The sequence below is a fragment of the Lithobates pipiens genome, unplaced genomic scaffold (assembly GCF_037356315.1).
Source record: "Lithobates pipiens isolate NorthernLeopardFrog02 unplaced genomic scaffold, aLitPip1_a1.2 Scaffold_13, whole genome shotgun sequence".
Lineage (NCBI taxonomy): Eukaryota > Metazoa > Chordata > Amphibia > Anura > Ranidae > Lithobates > Lithobates pipiens.
This window is the reverse complement of record NW_027507718.1, coordinates 98678618-98695318: the sequence shown is the minus strand read 5'-3', so window position 1 is coordinate 98695318 and position 16701 is coordinate 98678618. Positions and strand designations below refer to the sequence as shown.

At 41.4% G+C, this 16701-nt stretch overlaps 1 protein-coding gene across 1 annotated transcript in view; it reads right to left on the bottom strand.

Annotated features, from left to right (window-relative positions):
* LOC143974180 (PALM2-AKAP2 fusion protein-like) overlaps positions 1–10272 on the bottom strand; it is a 75788-nt gene extending 65516 nt beyond the window's left edge. The window contains 1 exon segment of the mRNA XM_077475313.1: positions 10059–10272. Coding sequence (XP_077331439.1) covers positions 10059–10118 — 60 coding nt within the window. The 5' untranslated portion in view covers positions 10119–10272.
* Between the last annotated feature and the right edge of the window lie 6429 nt (positions 10273–16701).

The following is a 16701-nucleotide window of genomic DNA, read 5'->3' as shown; positions in this document are numbered from 1 at the left end:
GAAAAGGTTGAGAAAGGCTGTTCTAGGACCAATTGAGACAGGAGCCAATTAACCTACCGGCATGTCTTTGGAGTATGGGAGGAAAGCGGAGTACCCGGAGGAAACCCACGCAGGCACAGGGAGAACATGCAAACTCCAGGCAGGTAGTGTCGTGGTTGGGATTATGGCACCTAAACACTAATTGCACATTGCGATTCTGCCCGAGATTCCAAATCACGTAATGTGAACAAGGCCTAAGTTCCATCCTTTGAAAGTTCTTACTATTATTGCAAAACACCATATAGAATATATCAAATATACAGGTTGCACAGCTTATGATGAAATTACTTACATCTATTGCTGCTGCACAAACAATATCCGTGAGATCACCATACATGCAAGAGTAGTAGATATGAACGTCAGGTAGAAACCAAACCAAAAGTCCTCCATTGCAGTGGGTCTGCATCCACAGTGCAAGGATTAACGGTTAGTCTAGGTGGAGCAGGAAAAGCAGTTTTAGTTACCCGATCTTATTTCTGCTCCTCCGTGTTGCTGCTATAACGGTCCCTGCAGCCTCTTCTCCCCTGAACTTTTGTGGTCTAAGATACGCTGACATGAAGACCAATGCAGAAACCATAGCTATGCATTGTACATGAGGATGTAGAAGGGCTTGTGTTGGCCCCCTCCCATTCTCAACAGTCAGCAGCAAAGAGAAGGCCAACTCATACACATCAGGCGTCTCTCTGTGCCGCTGGAGCTGTACTCCCTCATCTCCACCTCCCCTAATCTCAGCATTCATCAGACTCCAGCAGCTGACTCCAGCCCTCCTCTGGTCCTCCTCCAGATTCTGCACTTTCTGCTTCCCAGCTTTGCAGTAGCACAAGGTAAGGGGGGGGGGGTGAACTGTGTTGCATGTGGGGGGGCTTTTGACATCTGATTAAGGGGAGTGGGGTGCTTTGGAAGTTTAGTCCTACCGATACAACAGTAACCATAATGCTGATATAGCCCGAAATTGAGTTCGACACCCCTGCTCTAGACTAAAAAAAAACAGTTGACCCTTGCATTGTGGGGGAAGCCCAAGTGCAAGGAGAGGACTTTTTGTTTTCCTGGAGTTGGCCTTTAAGGCTCCATGTACACTGAAGCTCATAAAACGGAAGTTTTTGTGAGTTTGGGCATTTTTTTTTTTTTTTTAACAGCCCATTAACTCCCCTCAATGTTGTCCTGTGTCCATGCACACATCAACGTTTTTGGATGTTTATCAGCAGTGGAGTTTAAAGGCTGTTGTCTGAATGCCCTAAAAGGCCAAAAAAAAACGCTTAAAAAAGTTAAATGCACATAAATGCTGATAAACGTCAATAAACGCTCAAAAACGTGGGTCACCAGCGTTTAGAGTTTTTGATCCATTGAAAAAAATAAATAAAAAAAAGACTAAAAAAAAAACGACAACGATAAATAACGCTATTGCAAAACTGTTAAACTTTGAAAGACTGACTGCAAACTTATTGTTTTTTTAAAGAAATTGATTTTAATGTCCAGCGTGCATGGTGCCTAAAGCTGTATTAATCCCAAAAGCAAACCTATATTATACTGCAGCTTAAAGTGGTTGTAAACCAATTACAACCACTTTAACCTACAGGTAAGCCTAGATTAAGGCTTACCTGTAGGTGCCAGAAATATCTCCCAAACCTAAAAGGTTTAGGAGATAGTTGCAGTAATAGCAGCAGCGATGTCTATGGCGCATGCGCCGTAGACATTGGGCGCAGGTGAACTGTGCGTGCCGTTTCTAACCGCGAACATGCCGTTAGTGGCGGCACCAGCGCGCATGCACATTGCTGCTCCAGCCAGTCACAGCGCCGGAGCAGCAATATCCGGAAGACATACAGAGTCAACATGTTAGCGACGGAGGAGGTGAACGAAGTTCACTTTGGGGGCTTCGATCTCAGGTAAGTAATTCATAATGAGCTAGTATGCTATGCATAGTAGCTCATTATGCCTTTGTCCTACGGGGTGTTTTTTTTATTTTTATTTTTTAGAGAGAGTTTACTTCCCCTTTAACATTTTTTAGATGGCTGCATTAGTTTTCTTTTTTATGCTTGCTTTCATCTGGTGAGCCAACCAGGAAGTCTGCTTTTCAAAAGAACAAGCTCTATTGCAGAGGTACCAGTTTACAGAGATGAGACAAACCATTTACCAGAAGAGCTTACTATGATCAGTTTTTTTTATGCAAAACATTTTATTCCAAAAGAAAAAAAAACTGCTTGCTGTACCTGCTTATAAAGTATTAGCTGGAGTTTGGCTTCAATGTGTTAGTGTATTTAAATCTGCTAGTACAACACTTCCCTTCCTCCAGACTGACAATGCTTCTGTCTGTTGTTCCCCTGTGCTCTTTTATCCAGAGTTGAGGCACTGTAATACAGGAGGTGTGTTACTGGCCAGATCACCAGGTGAAAACAGAGGGGAAAAAATCCTAAAAAGAAATGCAGCCAACAAGGACTGGTAAGCTGCAATACAACATTATATGTAATATATAAAATTTTTGGTTTTGAGTTTAATACCATTAAAGCCAACAGCTGCTTTTCAACCACTTGCTGACCAGCCGCCGTCGTAGTGGCAGGTCTGTTTTCCTGCACAAATCGCTGTAGCTGTACAGTGGTGCGGGCAGGCGCATGCTGTGGGAGCGTGCCCGCTGGTCGGGCGGCTTAATGTCTGCCTGCGACTGCCTATTACAGAGGCAGAACGTGGAACTGCCTTTGTAAACAAGGCGATTCCCTGTTCTGACAGGTGAAATGACCGGGATCTATTGTTCCCAGCGATCGGTAACAGCAATCTCTGTCATGCCCCTGGAAGCCCACCCCCCCTACAGTTAGACCACACCTAGGGAACACATTTAAACCCTTTGATCACCCCCTAGTGTTAACACCTTACCTGCCAGTGACATTTACATAGTAAACTACTGTGCAATAATCGACTACTGCAACTCCCTCCTCTTTGGATTAACTTTACATAGAGTATCCCCCCTTCAGTCCATAATGAATGCCGCTGCAAGACTCATCCACCTTACCAACCATTTAGTGTTCTCCATCCCTCTCTGCCAATCCCTGCACTGGCTTCCACTCACCCAACAAATAAAATCCAAAGTACTAACAATAATTTACAAAGCCATCCATAACTCTGCCCCTAGTTACATCACTAACCTAGTCCCAAAATACCAACCAAGCCGCTCTCTTCGGTCATCCCAAGACCTCCTGCTCTCCAGCTCCCTTGTCACCTCCTCCCATACTCGCCTTCAGGATTTCTCCCATCCTTTGGAACTCCCTACCCCAATCTGTCCGACTGTCCCCTAATCTGTCCATCTTTAGACGATCCCTGAAAACCCTTCTCTTCAAAGAAGCCTATCCTGCTTCTAACACCATTTGACTTCCTCCATCAGCTCATCTCCCCACAGCTATTCTCTTTTGTATCAATTGACCCTTCCTTTTTAGATTGTAAGCTCTAACGAGCAGGGCCCTCTGATTCCTCTTGTACCAAACTGTAATGTAACTAATGTCTGCCCTTATGTTGTAAAGCGCTGCCCAAACTGTTGGCGCTATATAAAACCTTAATAATAATAATAATAATAATAATAATAATAATAATAATAAGGCTATTTATAGCACTGATCGCTGTATAAAGGTCAATGGTCCCAAAAGAGTGTCAAAAAGCATCCGACCTGTTTGCCGTAATATCGTAGTCCTGCTAAAAATGGCAGACCGCCACCATTACTAGTAAAATAAATAAATAGTCCCTAAATCTATCCCCTATTTTGTAGATGCTATAACTTTTGCACAAACCAATCAATATACGCCTATTGCAATTTTTTTTTTACCAAAAATATGTAGAAGAATATATATCGGCCTAAACTGATGAATATTTTTTTTTTTTTTTTTTTGGGGATATGTATTCTAGCAAAAATTGAAAAATTCAAATTCTTGCTCTATTTATAGCACTCTTATTTATTATTATTTTTTTTCTGGTTATACATAGCCTAAATGCAGCAGGCTTCTGATAGAACAACTTTTCTGGTTGGCATTGGTGGTGGACGTTCATTAATGAAGCAAAAAGCAGCAGTGGCTTATGACATTAGCACTGCTTTCTGCACTATTGCACTGTGAGTCCAGGCCAAAGTGGTGACAAACCCCCCCCCCAAGTCTGTCCTTGGCCATCAGGACTCATCAGAAGTGCACAGAAGGCAGAGTGAATTTTCTGCACGGACAGCACCAGCAATAAGGTGAACATTTGACTATTTACAATTGATTCAGTGGTGAGGTTTGATAGCTCAGGTATTTAAAAAAATAAACCGGTAGATACAGCATAGTAAAATCTGGTCTTGTGTGCGCCACATTAAAGTGTTACTAAACCCACAACAGTAAAATCAGTCTGTATATGAAGTAAAGCATGCTTGTTTTACCCACTGTAGAACCACAATCTTCCGCATTGTGTAAAGACTGTTTGATCCTGTCTTATCATCCCCTTCTTCCACAGTCCCCAAACCATCTCTTGATAACACAGAGCCTATGGAGTCAAGCTGCACATGCTCAGTTTGGTGTGTATTGCTAGAGAGGTTTTATCCTTCTTGGGAGAGTGCATGTGATCAGCACAGGGCCAATCAGCACTGTCCAGACAGAGGGTTAGGGGTCCTGCAGCCTCATAGGGCAATCAGGGGAGAATGAAAGCTCCTCCTACAAGCTTTAACCAGACACGGATATAAGTCACAAGACTGTTATATACTGCTGACAGGGCAGGACTTAGGGTGGTGTGGGCCCCTGGGCTTGAGTCACTTTCAGGCCCTACCTTCTATACATTACCGTATTTATCGGCGTATAACACGCACCCCAAGTTTAGGAGGGAATTTTAAGGGAAAAAAAACTTTTAGGAGGGAAGTTTAAGGAAAAAAATGACATTTAAATGCCCATTGATGCAGCCTTATCAGTGTCCATCTGCAGCCTTGCCCATCCATCTGCAGCCTTGTCCAGTGTCATTGTAGCCTTGTCAGTGTAGCCTTCTCATTTGCAGCCTTGTTATTGCAGTCTTGAAATTTAAAAATGGCTCTCGGGTTCTCTCGGCGGCTCATGGGTCCTATTGCAGTCCCGAGCGGAGCCGAGAGTAGCCTCACAGTCACGCCCAGTCCCTGTGTTATGTCCATCATAGGGCGGGACTGGGCATGACTGTGAGCCGAGCCGAGTACACTCGGCTATGTATCTCTGTGGGGCCCGCGGGCCCCCTATTGGGTGGGGCCCATGGGCTTGAGCCCAGTCAAGCCCAATGGTAAGTCCAGCCCTGACTGCTGATGAGAAAAGGTATTTAGCAGTTTATATTTGCTAAAATGAATGCATTTCCATGTTCTGTGTACCGTGGGAGACTAGATATAGTAAATGCAGGTCCTGGGTTTAATAACACTTTAAGAGAAGAGTGCAATTGAACAGGCCAAGAAAAACTTGCCTGGCTTAACATCACCCGATCTAAAAAACAAACAAAACAAATAAAACTTATGAAATGCATGAAATAATGACCAAGCAATTGAACTTCTTTTCATCTGACTGTACACTGAAAGCTTTTACTTTTAATGTGATACTGTTCCCTCAAAGAAGTAAACGTGACTTATTGACTTTCAGCTAATTAAAACACTCAATTGGCTTGTTGAATTACAAAAGTGTCATGCATTCAAGTGGTACTAGCTTAATGTAGCTTTGTACAATCTGCCTGAAACTCATCTCATTACAAAGGTGGCTCTCTACATAACAAGACTTGAGATGTTGATGTGAATTGGTAACGCTGCATTCTGGGGACTCAGCAGGGTGCAGTAAAACAGGATCCATTCACTGGTAAACAAGAGCGTTTGCTGTACATATGGGACTGGGGTCAACTGAGCTCCATCCCAGAGGATTGAATTAAAACACACACACACACACACACACACACACACACACACAATTTGTTAATGGAAACGGCATATTTTAGTTATATTAGGATATAAATCCATTGGTGGATCTTTGCATATAGTATGTAGCTGTGTTACTAGATAAAATTAAAAAAAAATACAAAAAGAATCAGAAACAAAATAAAAAATTTTCTGCTATATTTTGTTGGTTTCTGATTCCAATTTTATTTTTCCAATCAGTATTGGCATTTAGATTATTTATAGGAACATTCGGCTCTCTCCTGCGCGGTGTCCCTTGAAGTTTTCCCATAGCCTGAGATGGCATAGATGACGTATTCTGCTCTTTGTGGATGCTAGCTAATTTTGGTTTGTGTGTATTCATGTTTAACAATTTTATTTTTTTGAGGACTTTTTTTTTTGTCTCCCTTCTTAAAGCGGAGTTTCGAAAAAAAAAAAAATATTGCAGCTGCTGACTTCATAAAATTGGACACTTACTTGTTTCAGGGTCCAGCGATGTGGCGCGGTGTTGCAACTGCACTGCGCATGCTGTGACGTGTGCAAGATAATTGCCGAGAGGGAGGGGGGAGAGGTGAACTGACTTCCGACTCTGCGGAGCCCTGGGAGGAAGTGGGAGCTGGAACCCTCTTCCTCCCAGACAATGTGGCATGTCAAGGGGTCACCTTCCCTTAAAGCAGAAGTTCCATTTTTGGGCGAAACTCCGCCTTAAGTGCCATTTACTGTTGAAATGCATTATTGATGAGATCTTAATATTTGTTAACCATTTGGGTTATTGCGTTTTTGTAATTGAACATTTTCCCTTTATTGTAGATGGATTATCTGCTCTATTATGCTCATGTCCTGAACATACCTATAGTCCTGAAGAAGTGGCTTTCCAGTGAAACGTGTAGACAAATGCTTGGATTAGGTCATGACTGTTTAAAAATTGTGCTTCCAGTGATTTAAAATTTTTATTGTATTTTTAAATGTTTGTAATAACGTATTAAAGTTGATTGTATTGAATATCATTGAAATTGAGCCTTCTATTTATATTATTTCTGGTTGTCATCCCCTCCCCTTATTTTCTTCTTTGCTTATATTTGGTTTTCCTGCAAACAGCTGTGGGAGGGGGGAGAGAGAGTCAGTCTCTCTCTCTCTCTCGCGCTCTCTCTCTCTCTCTCTCTCTCTAAGAAGAGACTAGCTGAAAATGCACTATAATCGTACTAAGCTCAGCGTTTTGAATGCATTTTCCATAAGGAGCTTCAAATCCCAACCACGGCTCTACGTGCCTGGAGTTTGCATGTTTTCCCGGTGTCTATGGCCTGGGTTTCCTCCGGGTACTCCGGTTTCCTCCCACACGCCAAAGACATGCTGGTAGGTTAATTGGCTCCTGTTTAAATCGGCCCTAGTATGTGTACATGAACGTGAGTTAGGGACCTTAGATTGTAAGCTGCTTGAGTGCAATGACTGATGTGAATGTACAATATATGTGTAAAGCACTGTGTAAATTGTCAGCAGTATATACGTACCTGTAATAAATAAAATCATGCCAGACCCTTTTTTGTTTACACCCATGCCATCTGATTCTGAAAATCGCACTACATTTTGCAAACCAATTTCAGGGCGTCGTTAACACACATCCGAAGCGGTTCGCATGAACGGCGTTGCGATTTGGATGCGGCGATGAATCGACACAAAAATTTGCTGCAAATTCGCAGTGCACAAGTGAGAATCGGCACTTAATCTCAGGGCCAGGTGGACATATGTTATGTACATTTGATCTGTGTATTAGGCCTTATTCACATGCGGCATTTCAATGCATACCCTGTGCGAGGGCCGTGTTTACCCATATGAGGATCTACAAGTCTTCTGTGTATTGCCATGCAGGCTGTCCTCTTCACTTCAATTTGGAGGCAGCAGATGCATGAACATAGCTTCTGCTCCCAATAGGACATCTGTGTGGGTAAATGCAGACAGTTCAGGAACATGTACCTACACCCACACAGATGCAGTGGTGGCTGGTGCTCAAAATTTTTTTTGGGTGGGGGGGGGGGGGGGGGGCGCAAACAAACTGAAAAAACCCCCATCAATTGCAGCTTCACCGTACCATCAAACGCAGCCACTGTGCCCCCCGCCAGCCCACCATCTGCACTTACCCATCTCGGTGGGACAGCTCCTCGATTCCTTCTCCCGTCCTCTGCTATGATTGGATGCCTGGCTTTCAATCACAGCGCCTGTCGTTTCAGCCAATCAGGTGACGGGTAACAGATCTGAGCACCTGATTGGTAGAGAGGTGGTTTAGTGTTAGAAAAGTGAATGAATATTCGCTTTCCTAACACAGCTGAGTGACCTGCATGTGCCCAGCATGGCGCTTGCAGGTCACCTTTTTTTACTCCTATTAGAGCTTATAGCTCTAATCAGGTGCTTAAAAAAAAAACAAAAAAAAAAAAAACACCTGCTACTGTAATTCAGGGGCCCGAAAAGGGGCCGGGCACCTTAATAGGGGGTGGCAGTGGCGGCCATAGATAGATTCATGCAATGCATGAATCTATCTGTGCTAGAGAGGTGGCTGGAGAGAGGGGGCGGTGCTCATGCGCCCTTATGGATGCACTGCAGATGTCATATTAGGAGCAGCAGATGGGTCCATGACATCAGTGGGACTGCCTACACAAGAATGCATGGAAATCCTGTGCATCTCTGTGCGAACAAACATGGCCCTAGCACTGGCCAAGCATTGTAAATCTCAGCCCGAAATCGCAAAAAGTAGTACAGAAACAAGGTTTTGAAATCGGTGCAGCACCGCACCGATTAGGACGATGCCATTGACGGCAATTGCTGCTGATTTGACATGCGATAAGACGATGTATTTCCAGACTGCTTTAAACTGATTTTAAACAGTAGTGCAAAATATTCAGCTTTTTGGGTTTGATACCGCTTTAACTTTCTTGTCTGCACATACATGCTATATTGATGTTAATGCAAAAATTACTTAAATGGACATTAGTAAAGACAGATTTGGATTGCTAGAGCTTAAATGTTCTTCTTGAGCTGGCTCTGGGCAGTCTGATGACATTGACAATTAGAGGGATCATCACCTTTCACTAAGTCATGTGAACAGCGGTGGTGATTAGTAGGCGTTTCACACCCACCAGAACATAATATAGTTTTACTTATACTCTGAACCTGACTAAGCCCTCATTCACATTGACCGTGGCTTTGAAACCGCACGATTTCAAAACCGCATTTCAGTGCGACTTCATAGAAATCTGTCTGGCTTGACGCACATATGTGTATGCAAGTCGCATTCGAAAATCAGGCAAAAGTAGCGCAGGAACTACAAAGCCGGCATCGCACTGATTTGAACAGTACGATTGCCAGCAGTAGAGTGCAACTTTGCGATTTGACCTGTCAGTGTGAACGAGGGCTAAACACTTATTCAAAATGATTAATAAGACCCGATGGTGAGTCATCACTCTACCTAACAAGCGCAATGTAGCGATTGCCATGCATGTCTCCATTAAAATATATTAGTCACTAATGAGAAACATCAGGATATCTTGATTTGGCTGAATTTTAGCAGAAATAAGCATTGGGGGGGAGACATTTGCACAATTGCTTAAGAAACATTGCATTATGCTGCAAACTCTTGCCTGTGTATGTCCACCCTAAGGTACAGCTAGGGTTGCCACCTCATCCCTTTAAAACCGAACACATATTAATTACACAGGTTGTGTGGCTGATTAAGGTGGTAATTAAACTCACTTGGTACCTTATCGGAATTAAATTAGCCTCAGAACCTGTGTAAGTCAGACGTGTCCAGGTTTAAAAGGGATGAGATGGCAACCCTGGGTACAGCGGAAAGGATAGAATCCTGTAAGCTGCCATTGTTGACCTCCATCTGAAAATAATGCCCGTCTGGTTTCCATAGCTACAAGTCCCAGACTTGGAACAAACACGCCACAAATCAAAAAGTCAGAAGAACTCCTTATCTCTATACTTACTAGATCTAGTCTGGGACCAAGACAAAGCATCAGCCTGGAAGCCAAGCCAACTAGAGTTTCTAGAGGTCAGAAGTACAGGTTCAAATATTTCATGACAAGGTACCCCAAGCCGAAAAAGCTGTACATCTATACAGTAGATAAAATCGAAGTATCATTCATCTTACCCGAACACCTTGATCCATAGAGAGACAAAGCACCTGCCATGGTGCTGTGTACCTGAACATTTTTGGGAGTACTTAGAAGCTGAAGATACAAGAAGGTTCTCAAGACTGCTTGTTACAGGCAGTCATTTCCTTGGGTGCAGGGTCCTCGTAATACAGTGAGCTGCTCTTGGGATATTTTACAGCCTAGAGGGACAAAACTCCATCTGCATTTGAAGCTAGGGAGTCAGACTGTGAAAGTAAAGCAGGATAAGTAGCTTTCTCTCTCAGGAGGAGCTTAGATCAAACTCAATTATCACAGCAGCTTGAACCTACCCACCCCTTTTCAGGCTCTGTTTCTGACAACTGCAGGTAATGCTAAGAGCCAAGCTTTACCTCCCTGTTGTTCTTGTACTCATCCAATTCATTAGTACTGAAAATATTCTAATGTCTACTACACACAATGAGATTATCAGACAAACGATTGTCCGATTTTTTTTAAAAAAAATTTGCATGCTAGATATAGGAAACGAATAGGTTACTAAAGTACATAAATTCTCGTACGACAGAATACAAATTTATTACATCACTTTCAAATTTTTATTGTATTTTCAGATGAAAACTGTACTGATTAAATGAAAATTGTAAGAACTGGTATCGTACGAGAACATTTTTCGTGTTTGTCTCTTCTAATAATTTTGGATGAAAGCTGTGTAATAATGATCAGATTATCGCAAGGATCGATTCGAAAGTGGTATTTTTTTGTACAATATTCTGATCGTTTGTACTAGGTTTTACTGTAGACATCAAATTTATTTTTACATTTTAAAAATTGGTTGAAACAAGACACAATTCCATCTGCTTCAACCAATGAAAAAAATAACAAATATACATTTTCAAAATCTCCATATAAAGAACACAATACTCACAGTTGAAGTATTACCTTCCAACATCAAAATAGATGTCATTGGTACATAACAAAACTGATTTATTATTATGTATTTAGAATTAGTAGAGAGAGTAGTAAGTAAGCATGCAAAGTTTAGTTGTTAATCGGTTACGTTTTAGCCTCGTACACACGGTACGAATGTTGGCCAACCGAGCATCTGATTTTTGTCAAAAGGGCGTGTGCCAGGGTCTTGTCTTGCATACTACCGTTACACAAGTGTCGTGCACGACCGTAGTGACGTACTACGAAGAATTTCAGCTCTTGAGTGCCACCTCATCCCTTTAAACCCCAACACATAGTAATTACACAGGTTCTGAGGCTAATTTAATGCTGATAAGGCACCAAGTGAGTTTAATTCCTACCTTAATCAGCCAGAGAACCTGTGTAATTAATATGTGTTTGGTTTTAAAGGGATGAGGTGGCAACCCTAGCGCCACCCTTTGGGTCCCTTCTGCTAATTTCATGTTTGGTGAGCATTGATTCTGAGCATGCGTGTTTGTACTTTCGACTTTTGTGTGACGGATTTGTGTACTGACCATACCAAAATCTGACGTCAAACCGTTGCCCACTGAAAATTTACTAACCTGTCGTCCAACATTTGTTGGCCGAAAATTGGCCAGCAATTGTCAAAAGCAGCATACTAAGGGGTAAGAGTTTAGGACAGACAACAGTCTGTCAACAGACAATCCCCTGCCAATAATTGTACCGTGTGTATGAGGCTTTACTATAAGGGTGGCTATAACTTTCAAATTATGTTTCTGATCTGACGCCCTATGCAATGCTTCAATGAGGGTTGGGCCATTTATGATTGCGCATTGGAAATCAAAAAAGATTGCTTGTGTTGTTGGAAATTAATATTTCCAACAGTGCTGATTTTCAGCTTGCTGGAAAACTTAAGCAAACCCTAGCAAAACACTCTATCTCTTCAGTGGGTAGAGAGAAGGGAACAGGAAATCACATGTGCTCCTTCAAGCCACCAGGCAAGTCAACCATGTACAGCAGTAGGCCCTGATATAATCAAGAACAGACAGATGTTTCCCAAACAGGACTGTATTTTCCATACTGGCACATGTGGATCATTGCCTAAGCAGCAGGCTTCATGTGGGCTGCACCATTCCTCAAAAATGTACTGACTCTGACAACTATTTCACTGTTCTGAGTATAACATAAACCAGATACCGCATCTAATAACAAACCATTACACATCGGCCGAATGTTGGCAACATCAGCTAACCAGCTGATATTTGGCCTGTGTGTATTGCAGCTGGTCTTACAGAAGCTGACCGTTTGGTTTTTATTGAACGGCCCATGTCACTCGACATTCAGTCCGTGTGTGCTAGGCTTTAAATGTGAAGGGGCTAAGCTCTGGAGCAAATGTCCTTTCAGAGTGCAACTGCACTTGCAAAATGCACAGTCTATTTGCCTTTAGTAAATCTACCCTGTTAGATTTTACTAAAATAATCATGATGCAATTATTTAGGTGTGCTTAGAGTGGCATTTTGTCCAAATAAACCCTGCTCTCCACCCAGTATTCTTGGGAAGATATATGGTATGTGCCTTCTTTGACCAGTCGTAAAGTGGTTGTAAAGGCAGACTTTTTTTTACCTTCATGCATTCTCAACCTTCTGAGTGCAGCTTCCCACCCAGCCCCCCTAATACTCACCTGAGCCTGATCTTGATCTAGCAAAGTGCATGACAATCAAGGCTCTCTTGGCTCTCTCATTGCTCACTGGCCATTAGCCCCCACTGCTGTCAATCACAGCCAGGGAGCTGAGGGTGGGGTTGAACTGTGTTCTGTGTGACTTATGGACACTTTGGACACAGAGACCCAACTTGGGAGCAAGCATGCACAAGTAATACCATAGCAATTGGCTTGTTATGGTGGGCACTCGGCAGGGGGGAGGGGCCAGGATTGTCAGCGGGAGACCCAAGAAGAGGAGGATCGGGGCTGCTCTGTACAAAACCATTACACATGGCAGCTAAGGTATAACATTTTTTTTAAATAAAAAATAAAAATAAAAACAAAAAAATTAAAGTTTAGAATTACTTTAACCTTGATCACAGTAAAGCCTCATACACACGATTGGATTTTCGGCAGACAAAGCACCAGACTTTTGTCCGAAGGGAGTATGCTGTGAACTTGTCTTGCATACAAATGGCACACAATTGTCGGCCAACAAACACGAACGTAGTGACGTACTAGAAGTACTACAAGCCGATAAAGTGGAAGTTCAATTGTCAGGCGCCACCCTTTGGGCTCCTTCTGCTAATTATGTGTTAGTAGAAGTTTGGTGAGTGTTGATTTTCGCCTTTCAGTTTGTTTCTGAACGCCCGTCAATCAGCCATGGAGTTATTGCTTTGACCCAAGTCAAGTCCAGGAACAGGAGGATTTCTTGGACTAAAAATTGGTTGCTTAATCGTGACCAATTATGTCATATGCTTTGCTGTGGGAGCTCCAGGAGAATAATCCGGATGATTTTCGGAATTATCTCCGGATGACGGACCCCTGCTTTTACCAATTCTTGGCATTGTTGACCCCTATATTAAGAAGCAGGACACATGCATGTGTTATATTTTCTATATTTTTGGTTGCACAGAATGCACTTTTTGGTTAAGTTCTATTGGCATGTCTAATTCTTTTTGTTTTCTTTTTTAATGCACAATAAAAAATTGTGTAGAATAATACTTGGCTATGTGTTTTACTTCAAATGACAGTTTGGGAGTAGGCCAGTACAATGTAAAATTAACAATGGATACCAACATAGTTGTATCTTTGAGATTAAAAACTACGGGATAATAGTGTTGTGGTAACTTGGCCAAAAAAAATAAAAAATACAAGCATAATAATATTATTCTTGATATCACTAGAAAACAAAAGAAGTTTCAGTTATATTTGCTATAACTCCATCAGTATCACCAGCAAAACAGCTTCATTATTATACCATTAAAGAAGAAGAGAATGTGCGCTGCATTTTGCCAATTCATAATTTGGTGCATCACGAATGTTAAATCTCCAATAAGAATGCTAGTTTACAAGACTGACCGCTTCCAGCTCGTCCTTTGCTTCCGAGCCTGCGTGTTTGTACTTTGGACTTTTTTGTGATGGACGAAAATCTGACAACAGACCGTTGTCCTCCGAAAAATTTACTAGCCTGCTAACCATTTGTTGGCCGAAAGGTGGACAACAATTGCCTGATGGAGCATACTAACGGTCGGATTTTAGGCAAACAGTCTGTCATCACACAATTCCCTGCCGAAAATCCAATCGTGTGTACAAGGCTTGAAATCATGACAAGTATTTTACCATTTTGAAGAATACAAGTATATTTACATCTAAAGCCTCTCAAGGCCCATACACACAATCAGACTTTTTGACAACAAACATGCAAATTAGCTGTTTTGGAGCAACATCCAACCGTGTGTACGCTCCATCGGACAAACTTTTTTGGTTTTAATCAGACTTTTGTTGGCTGTGCGAACGGACAAACTTTCTGGCAACAAAAGTCCGATGGAGCAAAGTCTGATCGTGTGTACAGAAAACCATAGGACTTTTGTACAAAGTACAAACAGGCATGCTCAGAACCAATGCAAAAGATCAGACAACAATACAGAAGTTGACCAAAGGTGGCAGTAAAGAGCAGAAAAACCACGTGATTTGGTGAAAGTTGGCTGAAAAAGTCCTGCTGTGTGTATGCAATACAAGTTCAGGGCCGACGCCCTTTGTATAAAAATCCAAGGGAAAGTTTGTACAAAGTCCTATCGTGTGTATGAGGCTTTACACACGATCAGACTTTGTACAAACTTTCCCGTGGATTTTTGTACAAAGGGCATCGGCCGAGAACTTGTATTGCAAACACACGGCAGGACTTTTTCAGTCAACTTTCACCAAATCCCATTGTTTTTCTGCTCTTTGCCGCCACCTTTGGTCAACTTCTGTATTGTTGTCTGATCTTTTGCATTGATTCTAAAGGCCCATACACACGATCAGACTTTTTGACAACAAACATGCAAATTAGCTGTTTTGGAGCAACATCCGACCGTGTGTACGATCCATCGGACAAACTTTTTTGGTTTTCATCGGACTTTTGTTGGCTGTGCGAACGGACAAACTTTCTGGCAACAAAAGTCTGATGGAGCAAAGTCTGATCGTGTGTACAGAAAACCATAGGACTTTTGTACAAAGTACAAACAGGCATGCTCAGAACCAATGCAAAAGATCAGACAACAATACAGAAGTTGACCAAAGGTGGCGGTAAAGAGCAAAAAAAAACACGTGATTTGGTGAAAGTTGGCTGAAAAAGTCCTGCTGTGTGTATGCAATACAAGTTCAGGGCCGACGCCCTTTGTACAAAAATCCAAGGGAAAGTTTGTACAAAGTCCTATCGTGTGTATAAGGCTTTAGCATGCGCGTTTGTACTTTGTACAAAAGTCCTATGGTCTTCTGTACACACGATCAGACTTTGCTCCATCTGACTTTTGTTGCCAACAAAAGTCTGATGAAAGCCGAAAAAGTTTGTCCGATGGAGTGTGCACACGGTCGGATGTTGCTTTAAAACAGCTAATTTGCATGTTCGTTGTCAAAAAATCTGATCATGTGTATGGGCCTTTAGACTATACCAAAACCTAAAAAAGGTCCTGTCTAAACTTGCACCAACATTAAAGAAAACTGAATTTCTTAAAAACATTTGCTAAATATTTTAGTTGCCAAATCAAGCTTGTTACCACATTCACAGTCTGTATGTGAATTGTATAACATTCAGTAGAGTATACATGACGTGTCATTGTAATTTTTAATGATTGTAATTATATATTAGTGTAATACCTAGAAAAACCTAGTAGTGTCAATGACAATACATTTAAAATACAGAAAAATCCTTCCATATAGAATAGTATAAAATTCACGTAGAGCCACTTCAAGCTGCATTCCATAGAGGGGCCTATAATACAGGAATTCCAGCACCATGGTAATGTAAAACACTATTGTCTGCATTTCAGGTCCCACATATTAGCTCCTCTGGGCAAACACCTTTCAATATTCGGACGTCTGCCCTAAACGGTGCAGTCCCAGCTAAAAAGAAAATTCTGCTTTTACAAATTACTGACTTTTCAAATGAAAAAAATATTTAAGCTAAAATCCCAGACAGCTTAGCAATATAAACACGTCTGGTAAAAAGCATATATGTCATAAACAAACATGACATCACAAGCCTCAAGATTTTTATTTTTGTATCAATAGTAGCTGTGCGAATCCTATATACAGTATTTACAGACATGGAAAACTAATCCTCATCTTATCAATACCTTTCCAATTTCAACCATTAGATAGATTTTTCATTTAGGCTTATTCATAAATAAATTACTGTATTGAAAACAATTATTAATAATAATGAAAATAAACATACAATTGAAATGTGTTGGTTTATATATTGAACATTGTTATTTCTATTACAGTACTATACATATTAGTGTTAATATAATACATAATTTTTGGCGTTCAGTTGATACCCTTTTATGGGAAAGGTTAATTTATTCAAGATGTAAGCTTTCAAGATCTTCCTTATGTCCCTTTTTCGGGCATTGTGCCATTGCTATAATAATAAAAATATAATGCTAATTTCAGTGTTACAAAGTATGGGAATCTTCACACATTTTGTTGTTCAACGGCGCTTGCAACGTAACCTATGACCTAACATTCATATACATTCTTGGGCCATTTCA